At 48.0% G+C, this 21,841-nt stretch overlaps 1 protein-coding gene across 4 annotated transcripts in view; it reads right to left on the bottom strand.

Annotated features, from left to right (window-relative positions):
• The window catches only part of GSE1 (Gse1 coiled-coil protein), a 367,574-nt gene that overhangs the window by 237,718 nt on the left and 108,015 nt on the right, over positions 1-21,841 (bottom strand). For 3 of the 4 annotated variants that reach the window (XM_066636741.1, XM_066636740.1, XM_066636742.1), the window contains exon 2: positions 17,311-17,470. In XM_066636741.1, the coding sequence (XP_066492838.1) occupies positions 17,311-17,470 (160 nt within the window). Of the gene's footprint in view, positions 1-8,804; positions 8,959-17,310; positions 17,471-21,841 lie in introns of those variants that run through there. The other variant, XM_066636743.1, reaches the window with a different exon arrangement.

Raw genomic sequence — 21,841 nt, 5'->3', positions numbered from 1 at the left:
ACTGGAAATTGTTTTAAATCTTGTTGGTCTGTTTTTGAGAGGATTCTCCCTATGCTTGACTTGATTTTGTTTGGGGGGGGGGGGGGTAGTTGCATCTGCATTATCCCTTTTGACTGTTTCCTTTATTTTGGTGTCACTTTGACTGCTGGTCACCCTGGACACCACAATTATGGAGGACAAAACCAGGATCTACATTTTTATATCAGAAATAAAAACTTAGGGACAACCTGGAGCAAGCAGAAGTAGGTATCTGAGAAGCACTGCATCACAGGAACCGGTAAGGGTACATAGGAGCAGGCAAAAGTGGGAACAAGCTGTCCTGGACAAAAAAGGGGGGGGGCAGACATCCTGATTTGCTGGCAGCAAACCATAGGTAGAATGCCCAGGGCTGAAGCTGGTCTTGCACAGTGAGCTTATATAGGGCTCTCAGCCAATTGGAAGGCTGGGCTGGGAGCCAATCAGGGCCTGAGAAAGACCTGGTGGAACAAGGGGAATGTTGAAAGGTTCTCAGGCCCAAGGGTAGAGAGCTGCACCCTGGGAGTTGAAAGACATGGGGAATCAGTTTCCATGATGGCGACATTCCAGCATTATCTGACAGTGAACACCTTTCTATCTCCTCTTCCCCCCCCCCCCCCGGTCTATTTTACTTTCAGAGAGGTTTGGGAAATATCAGCCTCCCCCAGCCCTTTGCAGCAGGATATTTCAAAACTCACCATCTGGCTTCTTCTCAGTTGGGCTCAAGCCTCACCACACCTACCACAGGCAGTACCTGCCAGGTCCACAGGCATGGAATCAAGAAAGAAGTGAGGCAGTCTTGGAAACATGGAGGAGGAAGGTCCCCCTTTCTGCTATTCCCAGTAGGAGCATCCTTCCCAATGCTGCTCTGAACAGATCCCTGCCAAGCTCAGAATGATGAAGGGGGTTGCTCTGGCAGAAATGGGGTGCTGTATGAGAACCTGCCTGCGTGCCTCTGGGGGATCCCTTCATGCACCTAGATTTTTTTTTCAAGGACACACCTTAAAACAAGTGACTGTGACAAACAAGCACTTCATATCTATACCAGCGAATGGCAAATGCCTCTGCGTAATGCATGAAGACCCTCTGCAAGTACAGGCATGGTGCAACCCACTTCACCATTTAAAAATGAACACAAACAGTCCCAGACTCTTGCTTTACACCAGAGGTCTCCAAACTTTTTGGCCAGAGGGCCGCGTCAGATATCTAGCATGGTGTTGAGGGCCGGAAAAAAAATTTAAATATAAAATTTAAATAAATAAATTGAGATGGAACTTAGATGAGTGAATAAATGAATGAATGGGCTCATTCTTTCAACCTCTCTGGCCCTCAGAACACCCTCCAGATGCAATCAGAGCACAGTTCTGGTCATGGTCAGTTGAGTGGGCCAGAGGCTTTCAGGCGACAAGAGGTTGGCTGCGGGCCAGAAAGAGGCTTGCTGCAGGCCGCATCTGACCTCCGGGCCAGGATTTGGAGACCCCTGCTTTACACCAAGACTAGATCAGCAATGGAAAGCTCCAATCCTTCAACTCCCAGCGCCTGCTTCCCTTAATGCACAGAGTACTCTCTTGTCAATGAGCACTGCTCAACCCGGCTTCCACTGTTGGCATGCCGCTGGCACATACACAGTACCACTACCAAGGTGTTCCTCTGTGCCACAGGAGTCATAAGACACTAAGACACGGAGCTCTGCCCCAAAGGCTGACACTGTTAAAACAACTCCCAGCTGAGTCACAATGCTTTCTAATTTGAATCCAGACAGAAGATTCAAAAGCTGCCACCAAATTCATCAGATGGAACAAAAAAAGCATAGGAAAGTGACATTAATAAAGAGCAACTTCCCAAACCCCAGGGCACTGGTTGCTGTGGGTAAGGAGATATAAAACAATTCAGAATGGGATCTTTTAATATATCAACTTAGTTTATGTGCAAGTATGCAGGCTTTCAAGTTTCACAGAGTTCTTCACTGTGCATAAATGGAAGGAACCGTATTTCAGATTTATAGAGAATAGAACTAGGATAGAATGAACTGAAAACATTTACATTATTTATTTGAAATTCTACACTGATGTGTCACTTTTCTGCCAAAGCCTTCAAGGGAGGTTTACCACTTTTTAAATTGTAAGCCAGGGCTTTTCAAACTGGGGAGTCATGACACCCCAGCTTGAGGGCCCTGGCCTCTGCCTCCTTAAGGGGCGGAGGCAGCGAGGAGACAGGGAGGAGGCTCAGGGGGCTGCAGGGGCTTGGCTGTATTTACCAGAGCCTCCTGCAGGCTCCCGGGGGTTCGGGGAGCCCTGCACAACTGTCTGCAGGGCTCCCTGAAGCTTAAGAAGTGAAAGTGGAGCAGTCACACTCCACTTCCAGTTTTGCTTAGGTGGGGCGTGATCGCTTCACTTTCACTTCTTAAGCTTCAGGGAGCCCTGCAGAAGGTCGCGCAGGGCTCCCCACACCCCCAGGAGGCTGCAGGAGGCTCTGGTAAGTACAGCCAAGCCCCTGAGCGCCACAGTCCTGAGGATCGCATCGCTGCCTTCCCCCTGCCCCCGCAAGGACTTAGAGCGGCTCAAACTCTCCCAGAGAGTTTGAAAACCGCTGTTGTAAGCTGTTATGTTAGACACAATACAGGATGGGAAAACACACTGGCTATTTATTAAGCCCAGACACCTGCCCACTCCCACCCACCTTTAACCCCAGCAATCTTTCTATGTTCTTTTTATCTTCTCCCAGAGGTCTTCACTTGTCCTCAGCTTCTTTGGTCTTATTATAATTGGCCATTAAACAATACATTTTGCAACCCTTGTGCCACCTCAGAGAGCTCTAGGACACTGTTTTCCAAACTGTGGGTCTGGACCCACTAGTGGTTCATGACCCAATTGTTGGTGGGTCATGAAACTGAAACTGACAAGCTCATAGTTGTCAAGGAAAATATACTGAGCCCTAAAGAAAGTGAAACTGAGCCACACATGTGCATTTACTTGTGAGAAGGCAAAAGTGCCTCTGCTCATATCAAAGGCCAGACAAAGGAGAACACTAAACCACCAGTGTGGTCCAAATTTGAAGTACATGAAGTTCAATAAATGCTCTAGAAGGCAGGCCCACCATAATAAAAACAGAGGCTTGAGCAGCTGGTAAAGTGAAACTCTTATTTTTTGCCTTGTAAACTTAGATGGGTGCCAGGGTTGGCATCCTTCAGTCTCGGAAGACTATGGTGTCACACTCTGAATGGTGGTTCTGGAACAGAGTGTCCTCTCCAGTGCGCAAAGCCTGGGTAAAGTAGATATGGAGGACAGGCTGTTACCCATGCAGCAAATCCCCCCTCTCCACGTCGCTGAAATGGTCCAATGGAAAGGCAGAGGCCAATACGGTTGGTTCCAGCGGAGTCGCAGGAGTTGCCAGAACGTGACTGTTCAGCCATGAACTGCCTCAGGGACTCTGGCTCCGGATTTTGCCTCGAGGTTGACGCCTGAAACCTTTTCCATAACTGGATGTAGCCACAAGGCAGTGGAGGTTTGGGATAAGAGTTTTCCTTCTCTCAGATGAGCTGCCTTCCCAGGCTGACAAGTCCCATCTACCCGGTGGCTGTTTAGTCGCCTCTTACGACAAGTACAGCCAAACCGAGGGCCTGTTCTTATCCCCAGCCCCCAGGGGAAACTGGGTGCCAACAGAGTGACATTTTTAAAAGTGGGTCCCGATGTTATATTGTTTGGGAACCACTGCTCTAGGATCAGGAAAAGCATGGCTGGGTTTCTCCCAGAAGCAAAGGCCAGACTGGCCAAGGTCCTTGTGGAGCTTCCTTCCACTTCAGTCTTGCAGAGACAGAATTTCTGGTGCCCAAAAGAGAGCAAGTCTCGCTCACTCAGAGCAGTGCTAGAGAGCAGCAGTTTTGATCTGAACCTGGCAGCACCCAAAGGGCTGCCTCACAGCAGGAAATCCACTGGTACCCAGGGTGAAAAGCAGAACAGCAGGATACAACAAGCTTGAAAAGCAAGAGCAATGCACAATGCAGGACCTTTGACCTCACATATCTCAAGAACACAATGCCTTATTACAAGACACACACTCCCCTCCCAACCTTGGAAAAGGCTCATTGTTCTGTATTTCCAGAGACAAGCACAGAAGACACAACTCTCAACATCTGCTTTGCCACCCTCCATAGCACAGCAGGGTGAACCAAGGCACAGCATCATCTCCAGAATCAGCCGGCCACTTGCACAAGGCAAAACTGCCAATTCCAGGTCCCCAGAACCTCATAACTAAATCTGGATCCAGCCTTAACATTTGGGAGTCCCTGGGTTGATTTCCAGAGACTAACTCAGAACTGGGCAAGGATTCCTTTCCTCTGAGATCTGGGAACTCTGAAAGCCGGTTCTTTCTCTGACCGGTTGGCAAGAGCGTCTTTCCATAGCAATAACCTCTGCTCGACTTTATAGATGTTATAAAATGAAGCACAGCTGAAAGGAGCAAATAATTAAGTTCTGGCCCTTCTAATTATCCCACGGGCAAGCCAGTGAAAACAGACAGTGTGCACACTTCAAAGCAAGAGCCAGGAATCTGAACCAAGAGGAAGCTCAAAGCCTCAGCGTTGTTTCTAAACAAGCCCCATCATTTGGGAGGCCAGAGATACCTCTTTCACATTAGTCTTTGTCCTTCAATTGTACACCTTTTGGGCAAGGACCCTTTTTCTCCAGTGACCGCCACTTCTGTTCCATTTGTACTACTGTCTTTCTTGCTTCTCTTGCCTTTCATGCATTTCCCAGCACTGATGCTGTACAGTTTGCAGAAGTAGACAGTTCATTCAGAAAACAGAACATCACAAGGAAGGCCCTACTGGACCAGACCAATCTAAGCCATCCAATCCAGCATCTTATCTCCACCAGTGGCCAACTAGGTGCCTCCACAAGCTCACGAACCTGCTCTGCTGTTGCTCTCCACCAGCTGGGATTCAGAAGCACAATGCCACTGAGCATGACTAATTGACTAATCTATCTCACACATTCTAAGAACCTGAGCAAATGCAGGAGAACTGAACTCTACATCCGCCTCTACTCTTTTGAACATGCTCATGGGAACAATGGCATGTTGGAGTCAGCTCAGTGGAGCATCTTGGAGACACATTCTCCCACCAGATATGCCACCGTTTTCACACGCAGCATGGAGTGCTTCTCCAAACACAGAAAGAGAAGTCCCTCTGTGGCCTCTGAAGGGTGGCATTTCTTCTCCATAAAATCTGGTGCCACCCCACCTTCAGTCAGGCCTTCTTTCAGGACATTCCCCATTCTTGTACAATGTGACCCTTCAAAGGGCCAATACAGCACACCAGCCACTCACAACTGCCCATCAGAGGCTCCAGAAACCTTTTGCTGACTTCGGTCTTCCCAGTGCTGCAAACATACAGATGTTGCTGATCACCAAGTGGGCCATAACCACTGGCTGGGATGCTGTGATAGGTTTGGTGAGTAGCTAGGCTGTGGTTTACACTTGCAAGGTGATGCATAAGGTACACCTGAACGTCCCAGAAGAGCTCCCTTCTGAACTAGAAGGAGAGACCCCTTGCTGCTGGTACTTTACACTACCTCAGTTTCAGATGTGACTGGAGTGGTTTTGCCATTAGTGAATGCTCACCTGTCTTTACCATCTGGGAGGCATTTCCTTCCAAATAACCCTTGCAGGAATACTTTAATGCAGTTTGCTTAATCTGTGCCAGGGCTCCTTGTACCAAAACCAGCTTCTAATACCAAGGCTAAAGATACAAAGTGATACAGAAAAGTGGTGCACTTTTGCTTTTTAAAAAAAAAATTACAGTTTTTATCATTTACAAATAGCAAGGGCAAAAGATTACAGTGTCAATTAAGAACACTATAAAATCCAAGTCCGGGCACAGAAAGATCACAGAGGGTGCTCTGCCACTGGCTACCCACAGCTTCTTCTCACAGTTTCTTCTCACATGTCTCAGATTATGGGACAGGCTTGTGACCCTGCAGCTCATGCCTTACAATCCAACAGCAACACTACCATTACTTGTAGAAACGCATCTGCTGGCCTCACACTGGAGGTTACTTGTGGCTGGCGCATCCACTCCGTGACACTTGAAGGGAGAAAGGGCCTAGAGCTAGAACAGTAACGATCAAGCACATCAAAGTACATGGACAGTTGCATGCAACAGGCTGTGTTTTCCTGTCTTTCAGTCACCTTCTCTCACTTCCCCATGTCTTGAAGGTCCCCAAAAGAGACAGGTAATTACAGCATGAGCCCCAAATTTTGGTTGGCTATAATTGTGCAGCAAAGAACCATTCAGATACAGTGTTTCTTAGGTGTTAGAAATCATCCTGTAAGCACACAAGCATAGAAGGTTCACATGAGAACAGGAGTTCAGATCACTTTTTCACGCACTCGGGGAACACGCAACCAAAAGTTACCATATTTGAAACATTATGCTGACACTGGACATAAGAGAAATGAGTTTCCATTCAGCCCAAGGAAACGGTAGCTGTTACTACTCGTCTTGTCTTAGGATCTGCGCTGCCACAGCATCATGGCAGATGGCAAAGAGTACCATGGATAACAAATGAAATAAAAGTTTGCTGCAGAAAGGAACCCAAAGAAGGGGAACCAACAAAGTTGGGAAGGTAAGCAGACAGAAGCATGAGGTCCAAGATGTCTTGTGCCAAACTCTTGTCATAAATCTGCAGATGCCTGATCACATGGTAAACACTCCCATTTCATGTACCCATTCATCATGCTGCCAGCCCTCCATATTAACAAAAACAAAGGAAGAAATACTGCATTTTAATCCAAGCCTCCCAAAACACACACAATTGACACAATGGATCCCTCACACCCAGAGGCTCAAAGGTCAAAAGAATTCACCGCATCTTCCCTCTGGCTCTTTTTTGAATGCCATAACCCATTCCTAAACATGGAGTCAAGTTCTTAAAGACAACAATGATCTCTGAACATGTGCAGAGTGCCCTTCCTTTACCAGGGACTTACTGCAAACAGCCCTTATGAGTTTGGCACCAAGAAAAGGAGCTTCTAAGGAAGAGGGTCCAAGTGTGAGCTGCACAAGCAAACTTTAACCCCAAGGCACCTCTCAGGGCTTGCTTCCAGGTAAATTCAGAGAATTCCTTTTAAATACCAAGGAACTCATATCTACCACTCTTCCCATTAAGCGGGGAACCATGGCAGCAACTCCAACTGAAGAGTCTACAAAGCAGTGCTGGGGGACTTCTTTTCGACCCCTTGGACACAGGCCTTGGGAACCCAGAGTACCATATTGTCTCCCATGTTTTGCAACATCCACATGAAACTGCTGGGACAGATTATTCTAAGATGCGGCCTGCTGTAGGTATGCTGGCAACAGCTAAGGGTGCGATCCTAACCAACTTTCCAGCACTGACATAGCTGTGTCAATGTAATGTGCACTGCATCCTGCAGTGGGGAGGCAGTCAAGGATGCCTCCTCAAGCTAAAGCCATGTTTGTTACCTTTCCTTGGGGCTGCATTACAGCTAGGTCAGTGCTGCAAAGTTGGTTAGGATTGCGCCCTAACTCTCTCAGTAAAGCAGTGGAGGTCCAAAACCAATATCCAAGTCCAGCAATCTGGACGTGAGTGAACAAGTCCTGGATGCGAGTGAACAAGCAGAGGTTAAATTCAGACAAGGTGGCGTTGGTTAGCTCCTGCTGACCTGGAAGCAGGTGTAAAGCCTCTCCTGTAATGGATTGCACTCCCCTTGAAGGACCACATTCACACATCAGGGGCTCCTGGACAACCAAATGGCAACTGTAACCAGGAGTCCCTTTGCACAGCAATGGCTGGTGTCCCCAATGTTTATCTACCCTGGAGAAAAAAGATCTGGTAGAGTTACACATGCCTTAAATTTCTATGCATGTATACTAAGAAGTAAGGGTCCTGACTGCTGAGTTTCCAAATACAAGGAAGTGTAAGACTGTGTGAGCCCACTATTTTAATGGTACTTATTCCCTGATAAGAAAGCATGGGATTGCAGCCTTAGCCACATCCAGATCTGACCGTTCACACACTCTTATACTTCCTTGTGAAGATTATTTGAAAACTCAGCAACCAGGATCCTTATGTACACACAACTCCCATTTGTTACTGGTTTGCCCCAAGCACACAATTCATTATGTTGTTACCACCTTGAAAGCCCTACATGACTTGGGAGTGGTTATCTGAAGAACCTCCCCACCACCACACACACTCTTCAATCCCATTCCCAGAGGCCCTGCTTCACATGGTCCTGCCTTTGGAGATCTTTGAAGGCCTTCTCAGTTGCAGCACCTAGGCTGCAGAACCGCCTCCCTGGTGAGGTCTGCCTGGTCCCCTCATTGATGGCCCTGTGCCACCCTGCTCATGTATTCCCTTTTGCATTTTCTGCAATAGTGGGTTCATTCTGCTTGTTAATAGTTTTGGGAGCTGATGGGGGGAGCGAGAAGGGATGTTTAGCAGAGAAAGGCTCCACAAGTTTCTGTGTGCACGACGAGCACGTCCAAGCATGTGCAGAAAGCCTTCTGCCTTCCTGCGAGAGTGAACAGGGGGTCCAATCCTATCCCCATGGGCACAGCTGCACCAGAACTGGATAGGATTGGACCCAGGCTCCAGTCACAGGGAGGCAGCATTGAGCCCCAGCAGCAATTGCCACTGGAAGGTGGCAAACCTATCCAGTTACGTGGGGGTAAGCCCCACTGACTGCAATGGGACTAACTGCTGAGTAGACCTGGGCTCAAAGACCCTTCGCCCGCCGCAGCCAACGCCAGAGACCGAACTCCCACTCACCGATGATGGGACGGGCGGAGCTCCAGCGAGGGGTCCTCTCCTCCATGGGGCTGGTTGGCCGGGGGCGAAGGGCGGCTGCGGGGTCCCCCGGGCGCAGCGCTGCGCCAGCCCCGCAGGAGAGGCGCGCAGCGAAGAAACTTTTCCGCCGCGCAACTTGGAGAGGTTGCGAGGGGGAGCCCGGCGCGGCGGCGGCTCCGGGCGGGCGGGCGTCCTTCTGTGTGTGTGTCTCTGTCTCTCTCTCTCCCCACTTCCTGCTTCTTCCCCCGCCCGCAGCACAGCGCAGCCCAGCCGGGCTGCTCCTGTTCCAGGAGCTGCAGCCACTGGGTGACTCACCGGCTCCAAGCGCGCCGCGCGCTCAGGGCGCAGCAGCAGCAAGAGCAGCGGCTCCTCCGCTGGCCAAGCCTCCCCGCCCGGCCCAGCCCGGCCCGGAAGCAAGCCAAGCACGTGCTGGGGAGAAGGGCCATGCGGGGGAGGCACACATACCTCTGGGGCTGGGCTGGGCACCCATGCGCGCGCCCCCACCGGGCTAAGAGGAAGCGGGCCCTGGGGCCAATGCCTGCAGCCAGAGCCTGGGCACGCTTCCTCGGGAGTAAGACCCAGCAGTGTGCACCAAAGCCAAGGGGGCTTGCAGCCAAATGCCTGCAGAAGCTTGGGGGATGTTTACTCCTCTGGCTTTGATGCCACTTCTTGCCGTCTGCTAAGCGCGCAAGGGCCCGATCCTGTCCAACTTTCCAGCGCCAATGTAGCCATGATGCAGCCCCAAGGTAAGAGCCAACACCTTGAGGAGGCCTCAGTGACTGTCCCCTCAGGACCGGATGCAGCGCACACCCCACTGGCATGGATACATCAATGCTGGAAAGTCAGATAGGATTTGGCCCCAAGACTTCGGTCTCACAGCGCAACCCCCTGAGCGTGGTTCCAAGGAAGTGTGCCCAAGACTGCAATCCTATCCACATTTACCTGGGAGTAATAATCCCCATTGGCTACAATGGGATTTACTTCTGAGTAGACACACATAGGACTGGGCTGCAGCCTCAAAAGAGGGGAAGCATTCCATTGCCCTGACTCCAAGGGGGGGGGGGGAAGGCTACAACTTCAGAGTGAGGGGAGTCATCGTTGTCAATTCCTTGTCATGTTTCAGAGCTGAAACCCCAGAACTGGAAGGTTGTGGGACCAGCTCAGATTAATCTGCCAGGTGTCCTTTTAGGATAGTGGTTCCCAATCTGTGAGCCATGGCTCCCTGCATAGCTGCTTAAACTAGCCAGGGGAGCACAATCCAAAACCTTCACCCGTGGGAAGGATCCTGGCTATGCCTCTCTAGCAAGGCTGCACAACCCCTCTGGTTGACAAAATGTCTGAAATCTTTTAATAATTTCTGAGCTTTTGTGTTGCGTTTCTAAAAAAATTTGCACATTTTTTTTGCACATTTGAGAGAGAAATGTGGTTTTAGGAATTTAAACAGCTTTATCTGATTCCAGAACTTAAGGAAGGGCAGACTGGCCTCCCTAGGCTGAGACTAGAGAGATAAGCAGACCTTGGGCATTGTGAAGGGGGGTGTCTAGCAAGCTGTGCCTGCTGATTTACTGAGGACACTGCCTTGCCATCTGCTGGAGAAACAGGAGATGACAGTACCTGTGATCGATCTCATTGGGCCTGAAGGAAAAAGGCCCCATAACTGATGAGAGTTTCCTTCCATGTCAGGGAGCTCTAAGGGAGACATCTGCAGGGTCTGGATTGAGGGACCTGAGTTGGTCCCTCAGTGGGAGTGGGCATGTCTTGCATGCAGAAGGGCCCAGGTATAGTCCCCAGCAGCCACTCCAGGCAGGACTGGGAAAGACCTTTCTCTGGCATACTGAAGAGCCACAACCAGTCAGTGTAAACAATACTGAACAAGTTGAACTGAAAACCTGATTCAATGGCAGGGTGATCATATGAACCCCTTTCAGACAAGCTGGTTCCCTTGAATGACTGCAAGCGTTGTAATTGAGGACCACATCAGCTCCCTGAGTTCACAGGAAGAATATCACAGATGCCCACCAATGTCTTGAAACCCTGTCCTCCCTGCATTGAAAAGCAGTCTGTTTTCAGTTTGCCCTAGTCACATTGGCTTAAAATGCTCAGGGATGAAACCTCTCAGGTTAGAAACACAACATGCTGGCCTCCTCCTCAATCAAGAAGTGGGAACCTGAATGGATAGCACCTTGTTCCCAGGAGCACAACCAAGTGACTGATTTCAGAGGTGGTGTCCTCTGTTTCAGAGTGCTCTGGGAAGATGATGCAGGGACTCTGCCTTTTCCCCTGGGGAGGGGAAGGAGATCAGGCAGGGGTTATTTAGATGCATAAAAATGGCTCAGTTTAGAAAGAGCTATGAAGATCCTTGTCCCCTTCCCCTGCTCCTGATTCTGTCCCTCTGCAGCTATTTTTTTAAAATTCACAATGTACATGTAACACATTTGACAATCCTTCTTAAATACCAACACTGGCTTCTAGTCTGATACAAGATACTACACAACCTCCTCCCTTATCTTCAAAGGCCTCCATGGCCTTCCCCCACATCCCTCTCTCTTATACCATGACACCATTCCTGCCTGTGATCTTTGCTAGCCTAATTCCCCCACCCTCATCCATCAAGCCATCCTTCTGTTTGCCATACTGGCTTTGCCCTGTCTCTCTTACTGCCCCTTCTACTTTGAACTGCCTCCCAGAATGCCTCTGCAGTGCCACCTCTCTAACTTCCTTCAAATCCCTCCTCAAAACTCACCTTTTCCATGGAGCCTGGAAACATGCACAGTTCTCACTGTACCTAAGCCTATGTACATGTAATATAAATAAATGCGTATCTGTGTTTGTTTACCCATTCTGCCACTGTTCTCCCCCTTCTCTGTAGTCTCTCTGCATCAAATTTAGTCTAAGAGCCTTGGGGGGAGGGATGGGGGGGCATAGCTTAGTGAAAAAAGCACCTGCCCTGCATGCAAAAAGGCCCAGGTTCTCTTCCCAGCAGCATCTCCAGCTAGTGGAGAGCAATAATAATAATAATAATAATAATAATAATAATAATAATAATAATAATAATAATAATACATGTATTTATATACTGCATTTCTTGGTTGTCAGGTTTCTTCTCAGACTTTAATTCAAGGCGGTTTACATAAGAACATAAGAACAGCCCCACTGGATCAGGCCATAGGCCCATCTAGTCCAGCTTCCTGTATCTCACAGCGGCCCACCAAATGCCCCAGGGAGCACACCACATAACAAGAGACCTCATTCTGGTGCCCTCCCTTGCATCTGGCATTCTGACATAGCCCATTTCTAAAATCAGGAGGTTGTACATGCACATCATGGCTTGTAACCCATAATGGATTTTGCCTCCAGCAACTTTTCCAATCCCCTTTTAAAGGCGTCCAGGCCAGACGCTATCACCACATCCTGTGGCAAGCAGTTCCACAGACCAACCACACACTGAGTAAAGAAATACTTGCTTGTGTCTGTTCTAACTCTCCCAACACTCAATTTTAGCGGATGTCCCCTGGTTCTGGTGTTATGTGAGAGTGTAAAGAGCATCTCTCTATCCACTCTGTCCATCCCCTGCATAATTTTGTATGTCTGAATCATGTCCCCACTGAGGCGCCTCTTTTCTAGGCTGAAGAGGCCCAAACGCCATAGCCTTTCCTCATAAGGAAGGTGCCCCGGCCCCTTAATCATCTTAGTCGCTCTCTTTTGCACCTTTTCCATTTCCACTATGTCTTTTTGAAATGCGGCGACCAGAACTGGACACAATACTCCAGGTGTAGCCTTACCATCGATTTGTACAATGGGATTATAATATTAGCCGTTTTGTTCTCAATACATAGGCAGGCTGTTCTAAATCCCCATAGGGATTTTTACAATTGAAGAAAGTTTCCATCTTTCAAGAACCACATCATTTCAGATGGATCTTTTCTGATTTGGTATCACATTCTGGCCCCCCGTTGCCTCCCACGCAGGCTGACAAGCAGCTCCTTCATCTCTCACTTGAAGGGTGGCCAAGACACTTCTTTGCTCACACCAAAGAGTAGGTGGAATAACTCGGCTTGGCTTGTCAGCTGATTCAAGGTCTCCCCATTCACAGTGCCGGTGGCCTGGAACTGGCGACCTTCGGATGTTATCTTCAGGCAAACGGAGGCTCTACCCTCTGTCTAGACCAGACCTCCTACCCTGACAAATCCCATCTGACACCTTGGCAAGCCACTGCCAGTCTGTGTCACCAGTACTGAGCTAGGTGAACCAATGATTGGACTCAGTTTAAGATAGATTTCCATGATTTGTCTTCTGTGTACTGTGTCAAGCACCACATAAATGGATGGCACCATATTACTACTTATGTATTGACAGAGTAATACTGTCATGATGCTCATGACAGAGTGGCAACATTCTGGAGAGAAGGAATGGAGAGGAAGTCTATTATCTCTTTGCCACAAATGCCTAGAACTCAAGAGTTGTCGAGGTGACACCAATGATGGCTCTTTCTTTCCTGTCCCTGCTAGAAGGAGGCCGCCCAGTCCCTCCTGCTCACTGCACTTGCTCTTGATACACAGGCTCCCTTTCAGGTTTGGCTTTTTTTCCGTTGCAATTTTTTTGTTGCAGAATCGAAAGGAACAAATGCCCTTATCAGCAATTCTCACAAGGTATAAAGAGGCACTTTTATCTTCCTGCCTTTGCTAATCTAGACCAAGCCAATGTCTGTTAATTCCCCTCCCCCCTTAATTTTCCTTGTTGAATGTATTTGTGGCTTTGTCAGCAGATATATTTCAAATTGTGAGTAATTGTGAGCAATACATTTTATACAGAATATGTATACATACACACTCTTTTGTTCAGACTTAACATGCAGCGCAATCCTATCTTGCAGGCCAGGAGGCCTGCGCTGTATCCAGCACAGGATAGGTGGCCAAAGTGGCTCAGTCGGAAGCAAGGGGAAACTCTTCCCCTTACCCTTGGGTAAGCCACTGCAGCCCCAATGGGTTTCCTTGGACTTGCGCCACCTCCAGAGGTGGCATAAGTTCAAGGAGAACGGAGCGGCTTGAAGCCGCTCCACGCTGCTCAGGGAACAGGTTTGGGATCCGGCATAACTACTGGGTCCCAGCCCCACTTCCTGCTCCCCACCTGCCCTGGGACCACCCTCCTGGTACTTGCGCCAGCCCAAGGGCACTTTAGGATTGCGCCCATAGTGTGTGTATAGTGCACACATGCACACTCACACATGGCAAGTAGTTAGCTGCAAGGTCATTAGGTTGCCAAAAATCCCAATTGAAATGTATATTCCAGACTTTGAACATGCAGACTAGACAATATCTTTGCTAGGCATCAGTCTCCCATGTAACATTTGTATTCCCTGGGAAAGAGAACGTTACATCAGCATGAGCCCTAGGTTGGCGGGGGAGAGGGTGCTTGCAGACCTCCCAAGGCAAAGCTGATATCCAGCTTAACCTTGTCTCCCCCACATACGGAAGACATAGCACTGACATTTCCTCCCTCACTGAGTGCCAGCCAGGATCCACCCCAGGAACATGAAGGCCCTATCTTAAAGAACTGAGGATGAAATACAGCAGGCATCTAACATGTCATTACTCAGTGTCTCTGCCAAGCAACAATAGCAATTAACACAGGGAGCTTCACACGACTCTCTTTCCAGGCTGCATCTCTCCTGCTCCCAGCTGGCTGGCAGTAAATAGCTCACAAATTACCGATGACCCTCTCTCACCCCTTATTCCAGAATAGACAAAAATCTTAGGTAACTGCATTTGTCTGTCAGAAAAAAAATCCAAAAGTCACAGATGGGTAGTACCTTGATTAGCACGAACTGCAATATCATAAAAGTCATAAGCAAGCTTCTGAGTTCTTCACATCTCTATCTGAGGCTGAATGGGAAGCAAAGGGGGGGGGGAGAAAGGGGCATCTCTCTTTGACACTGCTTTCTAGACCAGGAGTTCTCCGTGCTGGTTTCTGGGCCAGATGTGGACTTGGGTGTTTTCAGAATTCCCTGTTGAGAGTAGAAGCGTACTAGCCTGTTCCTTGGCTGAAGAGGCAGATAATGCATTTGCTGCCAATGTGGGGTGAGTTATCTGTTTAGAAGCAGAGATGTAAAAGGCAATATCACAGCTGACTTATTTTTGTAACCTGAGATGGAATGGGCTTGTCTTCAAGGTGTTTCACCAAGAGCCTGAACTGATGCTGTCTTTGTCATGGCGCTTCAGAACACAGAGTCTTCTCCTTACCAAAGCCTTCCTAGAGGGGAATTTTCAAACTTTTCTGGAACAGGCATAAGATGTTCCAGCTCGTGTTAAAGGACTCTGTCTTCCCCTTCAACCAGTGGCTTGCTGGCTGGGTCAGAGGAGGTCATTCCTGAGCTTTCAGTGTCCCAGGGAGGGACTATGAGTGCAGGATTGTAGTGGGGGGGGGGCAGAAGGTCTTAGGACTTTGCCCTACCACAGTTTTGCTTCCAATCATTTCCTCACCCCCCCCCCAGCCAATGGAAGCTTTTTCTCCTAGAGCACATTAGGAGCAGAAATGACATACACACACACACACACACACACACACACACACACACACACACACACACACAGCTTTCTTTCTGCTCTGTTTCATGACTCCCTCAGGCCACTCAAGTGACACACTGTAACATGTGATTTGGCCCCCAATAAGAACAGCACAGGAGTTAAATCACATTATGTGCTTGTTAAACTGAACCAAGGGTTGTTTGTGAATGCACAGTCATGATCTCTTAGGTTTTCCCTGCATTGCCAGGTGGCAGAGTCCTCAGCTGTGTGCAGCTGGGAATTGGGGCTGCCTCAACCTCACTCCCCCTGCCTTGCTGCCTCACCAACACCATAGGTAGTCCACCCAGAGGCTCCCCAGCTTGTCCTTGATGGCCTACAGTCTCTCATGCCAGGAGAAAGCTCCCATTTCATCAAAGTGAGGTTCTACGCCTTGAGCCCTGAAGGGCTTCCTAGAATAGGCCAGGCCTGGAAAGTTGAGTACAAGTGTTTGTGTGGGGGTGGGAGGGAGGGAAGGAGAGAAAAACACCTTCTCCAGGAATGCTGTAGCTCCTGACCAGTAGGAATGTTAAACTCTCAGGAGATGGCACCTTGCCAGACCTGGCTTTGAGACACTGAAAGCTCAGGAGTGGCCTCCTCTGACCCGGCCAGCAAGTCACTGGTTGGAGGGGAAGACAGAGTCTTTTAACAAATACTGGAAATCCACATTTGGTCACAGGGGCTGGAACATCTTATGCCTGTTCCAGAAAAGTTTGAAAATTCCCCTCTAAGAAGGCTTTGGTAAGAAGAAGACCCTGTGTTCTGAAGTGCCATGACAAAGACAGTATCAGTTCAGGCTCTTGGTGAATCCCCTTGAAGACAAGTCAGTTCATCTCAGGTTACAAAAATAAGTCAGCTGTGATATTGCCTTTTACATGTTTCTGCTTCTAAGCAGATAACACACCCCACATTGGCAGCAAATGCATTATCTGCCTCTTCAGCCAAGGAACAGGTCAGTATTTATAATTGCTCAAACCCACCCAGGATTGCTTCACTTCCTGTGGGCTGGAACTGGCTCTGCTCATTATGTCAGGGTAAAAGCAGTGCATCGAAATTGCCATCCTCTGCAGAGGCAAGATATGCATGTATGTATGTATATATGTATGTGTGTGTGTGTTCTTTCACCCAAATGAAATTACTTTCAGCCAAGTAACCGATTAAATCAGTTGTGCACCAGTTTGCATGTAAGTAAAACAATAGTTCTGAAGCAAAAGGGACATCTTGGTTTTCAGATTATGCGTGTCTGTGTTATCACAAGCAGCATCTTAGAAGTTGCATTCCTTCTTGTATGAGAGAAGCGGAAATGCCACATTTGAGATGGCCATTTGCCATTTTTATAAGTACAGGCATCCCCCAGTGTACGCGGTTCCAATATCTGCAGTTCCCTACACCCCACCCCACAGCTCATTACTTTTGTTTATGTTCATAACAGTCTTATGAAATGGTTCTTGCTTTAACCAAGCAAGGAGGTACGTGGCCTCTTGCCATTACTGTATGCCTCCTGCTTTAACAGACAAGCAAGCAGGCAGGCTAGAAGGGAGAGTGAACATTAACAGGAAACAGGAAGTTAATTCACTCTCCCTTCTTGCCGGACAGCTTGCCTGTCTGTTAATGCAAGAGCCATTTTGCATGACTGTTATGAACATAAACAAGGGTAATGGGCCGCAGGGTGGGGGCTGCAGAGGGTTCCCCCATGGTTTCCTGTATCTGCAGGAGGCAGGAATGTATCCCCCACAGGATGCCTGTAATTGTGTTAACAATTATACATAAATCTGTTGCCCAATAAACCATGGCATCACAAGATTTTGTAATCAATCTAGCTGATGAATTGATAAACATTGCAAGCACAGTGCATGAGCACGTATCTTCCTACAGGTAAACAAACACACATAGTTTCTTTTGCATTATGCTATCTACACAACACTTACTTGTAGCTGCTGGGGCTGCACCCTCCGCATCCAAACCAGCCCTGTGATCCTGGGCAGCTCCGTTTCCTGTAGCCGTGCTCTCCACGGTGCCTGGTGGGCGCTGGGTAGGTTCACTGGCAACTAATTTTAGAGTAGCTGTCTCCAGAGGAAAGGCTGATGCCTAGAACAAAAAATAAAAAGGAGAGGGAGGGTGTGAGGACCCTTTCCTGGCAACATAAACTCTGAAGACCAAACACAAAATCCCATCACACCAGGGATGTGCAGTGTGGGAGCAGTAGGTGAGGTAGAACTCCCCAGTCATTGTCCATGGAATAGCACCGCAGCCACCCCTCCTGCTTTCTCGGTGTAAGGAGAGCCTCCTCGGGTGTAAGCCTCCTCGGGGGCAGTTGTGACACTTCCCCATGGACAACAACAGGTCAGTTCTGCTTCACCTGGTGCCTCCACATAGTACATCCCTGATGTGGGGCCTGCCTGGAGTGGGTTGAGCAGTGGCACACACCATTTACCAGCTGTGCTAGTGATGAACAGTCCAACCAACCAGTTCACCTCCAAATTCTTTTTAAGCCTAGACTGAAAAAGGACAAGAGTCTGAAGAGGATCCAAGGTCATGTTAAAGCAACATTTCTGCATGTAGGATCAATAGTTCTGCATGTAGGCTCCTCCTCCTCCTCCTCTAGCATTCTGCTCTTGATTAAAGATGTGCAATCTGTCCCATGGCCCTCCCTGCCACATGGAACTCTGAAGCCATCCTGGGCTTGGACTCAGCCACCTTGAGATCAAGAGTCCCAAGTCCTGCCTTGAAGGGCTTTGAGATTGAAGACACAGTGTGTTGCAGCCAGAGTGGAACAAACAGGCATAGACCTCTCCACCGAAAGCCAGTTGGAGTCTTGCAGTTGTATCCTTTCCAGGATGAGCTTTCAGGGTGTGTGTATGTTTGTCACTGTGTGCTGCAATTCTACGCAGGCATGGAAAAACTGTATAGTGTGGCACTGGGCAGGGCAGATACTTGAGAATTTGTTGTTTGTTTAAGTAAGTTTCTAGCATTTACAATTATAAAGATAAGCTGGGAAGTCTGTGGGTAGTATCTAATAAAATCTCAGAAACAGAGCAGGATTTCTGAGGATCAGAGGGAATGGGACTTCACTGCCCCCCATAGCTCCTTGCACACTTTGCCCGCAATAAACCAAAGCAGTCTCAACTATACAGAATAGTAAAAACAGAAGAATAAAGTACAATATTCAAAAGAGAGAAACTGAGCACATTTGCTTAACTGTTGATTACAGAATTCTGCTTTTTCTCTTCCTGAAACTTGGGTTTTTTCTCTTCCTGACACCTCAACATACAGAATTGTGATATTTGTCACTTGATTAATGAAACCTTTGTCAATCTGATATAATCTTATTATTCTGTTAATACTTTGAATATTGGTGCTAAAGATATATATTATGGAGGAGTTTTTTGTTAAGCGTCCACCGCTTAACAACCTTCTGCTTAACAACGGACCGTATATATGACGGTGGTCAAATCACAACAAAGGCTCTTAATGAGGCAGCCAGGACTCCCCTTAGCCTGCAGCAGTGTCTGTTTACACAGCAAAGAGGCCCTTAATGCAAAGAAGAGGCAATCTATCTTTCGTAGCCTGTGCAGCCAGCGAGTGTCTGATAGGGAGCGTCTGTTTACACATCAAAGGCACTAGATCGTGCTGAATGTTCGCTTAACAACCTAATCACATAACAACAGGAATTGGAGAACGTATCCCCGTCGTTAAGTGGGGCACTTTTGCACTGTAATTGGATTGTTGTTAATTTTGGCACTAATAAAATTTTTAAAAACCAGAAATCTTAACTGCATTAGTTATTGGATTAATCAATGAAACCAGTTGATCAAACTAGAATAAATCTGCATATGAAGAAAGTTCTAAAGAAAGCATTTACAGTTGTTTCAGATTATCATGAAAGTGTCATACAGCACAGTATCATGTCAGAAGAGGTATTCCTCCTGTGTGGGAGAGAAGGAGGAATGCCTCTTCAGGGGATGCCTGTCAGCTGCAGTTTTTATAGAAAATAAGCTACCATCAACAATCCAGCACATCTTTTAAGGATTCCTGAGTCAATCGTAGAGAAATGGGATCACTGATATTATGAACATTTTGCATTAGAAAGTAAACCATATAAATACAAATGAATCTAAATGTGACTGAGATAATGTTTAATCAATTTAAGTCTGCTGCCTGGCCAATGGCGGGGGGACGGGACATGGATGGATGGGACAGAGAAAGTGCAGGAAAGCTTAAGCCCAAGGCACCTCAAGTTGTAGAAATTATTTACTGCTCCAGCACCGACACATTCTTTGTGGGAACCCCAAAAATCATACAGATGAGCCCTTGGTGGGAGGAAGGTGGAGGACAAAGGACCTGAAAGCAAACCTAGTGATTGAGCAGAATAGGCCCATGCAGCGGAGCCACATAGGTCAAGAGAAGGAAGTCTCTCCTCCCTGCTTCAATTTATGAGCGCACAGGCCGTGGGTTGACATGTAGAAAGGATTTGTATGTTGATCCAATTTTTTTAAGGATTAGTCCTCTAAACCCAGAGCAGCTAAGTAAGATGGATGTGCATGGACTCCGCCAGAGCTCTTAGGTTCAATGAGGCACACATATGAGCAAAGGCATATAAATCTACCATTTGTTTCCTGCACCGGTTTAATTTATGGGGTCCATATGGTAATGTCCCATGCAAACCACTGGCGCTCAACAAATCCCCAGGCCCTCAAATGATAACACTTACTGGATCCCAACAGGCAATGTTCCACCCAGCTGCCCAGGCATGCAGCCCACCTGGGGGGTGCACCTTGGCCTGGGAACTGAAAAGGCATCCTGGTGATCCTGTGGTTTCCCCAGGGCTTATTAAGGAAGATTTGGGTGTAGTTCACAGCCTTCTTTTCTCTTGTGCAATTATTAATAGAAAGTGACTCTTCCCGCTTGACGGAGCTGATTGCTGCCTGTCTTTGGAGGAGGAGGAAGAAAAATGTACCAGCTTCTAGTTTAATTGAAAAGCAAGTGGTATCGCTTATTGCATGTATGGCCAGCCTTTTTTTTTTTTTCTGGATGGAACTCAAAGTGACATACTGTATATTGATTTCCCAGGCCAGTGGTTCTCAAACTGGTGGGTCGCAACCCACCAGCTTGTATGAAGCTTCCTCCATCCTTTTAAGGGGTGCGGGAAGGGGGAGGTAATGATGCAATCCTCAGGAATGTATAGCAAAGGGGAGTCGCGGGTGCTTTCACTTATAGTGGGCTTCAGCAAGTAGCAGGAGTTGCGGAGAGCCCCACACAGCCCTCCACAGGGCTCCCCAAGGCTTAGAATGTTGACAAACAGCACATGCAAACTACTTCCAGTTTCATGTTGCAACCAGGAAGTGGTTTGCATGCCCTGTTTGTCAACATTCCAAAGGAGCCCTGCGGAGGGCTGCTTGGGGCTCCCCGCAACTCCTGCTGCTTGCTGAAGCCCACCATATATGAAAGCACTCCCCCCTCACCTCCCTTAGCAATGTGATCCTGGGGATTGATCGCTGCCCTGGCCCCTCCCCCCGTAAAGATTTACTTAGGGAATAAAACTCTCCCTAAGTTGGAGAACCACGATCCTAGGCAGTCTTCTTTCTAGACACTGACCAGACCCAGTCCAGTTTAGTAACTGATCTCTCCCTATGCCCTTCCAATCATAGTCCTGGCCATTCACATGTGTGGTTTGGTGGCAAAATGGTTTCAGGGTTAGTGAGAATTCAAGGAAGGGATGAAAGCTCAGCAGTACAGCACATGATTTACATGCAGAAGTTTTCAGGTTCACTTCCTAGAGAATTTTCAGTTAAAAGGGATCAGGTGCTTGAATCCCTTCTGCCCAAGATCTTGGAAAGCTGCTGTCAGGTAGAGCTGACAGTACTGAGCTAGATGAGCCAATGATCTCGACTCAGTCGAAGGCAGCTTGAATGTTGTGTTGCATAAACCAATTGGACCCTTTACTGCTCTGAATAAGAACTCAAACTGCCCTGCTGGTCCATCGAGCCAGTTGTCAACAGTGATCAGTCAGACAGAAGGTGACACTTGGTTGCCAACAGTGATGCTCCCAAGATGGAAAGGACAATAGCGCAGTGGTAAAGCACCTGCTGGGCATGCAGATGGGCCCACCGATAACTGGCAGCATCTCTTGGTAAAACTGGGAAGGAAATTTGAAACCCTAGAGGCTGCTGCCATCAGAGTAGACAATATTGAGTCGGATGGACCAACGGTCTGACTTCACAGGTTCATGAAGCACATTGACAGCACATCATCTGCTCTATGGCTGGTGGTGACTCTAAGAGCTCAATCCTATGCATGTCTACTTGGAAGTACGTCCCATTGTTGTCACTGGGGCTTACTCCCAGGTAAGTGTGGCTAGGATTGCAGCCTAACTGACAGTTGGTTCATATCGCAGCATTATGAGGGTGATATGTTTAGTCTCAATCAGCTTGACTTTGTTTTGGTTGGCTACCTGGCCTT

The sequence above is a fragment of the Tiliqua scincoides genome, chromosome 9, assembly GCF_035046505.1.
Source record: "Tiliqua scincoides isolate rTilSci1 chromosome 9, rTilSci1.hap2, whole genome shotgun sequence".
NCBI classification, from domain to species: Eukaryota; Metazoa; Chordata; class Lepidosauria; order Squamata; family Scincidae; genus Tiliqua; species Tiliqua scincoides.
Note: the sequence above shows the minus strand (reverse complement) of the source record. Positions and strands in the feature narration are given on the sequence as shown.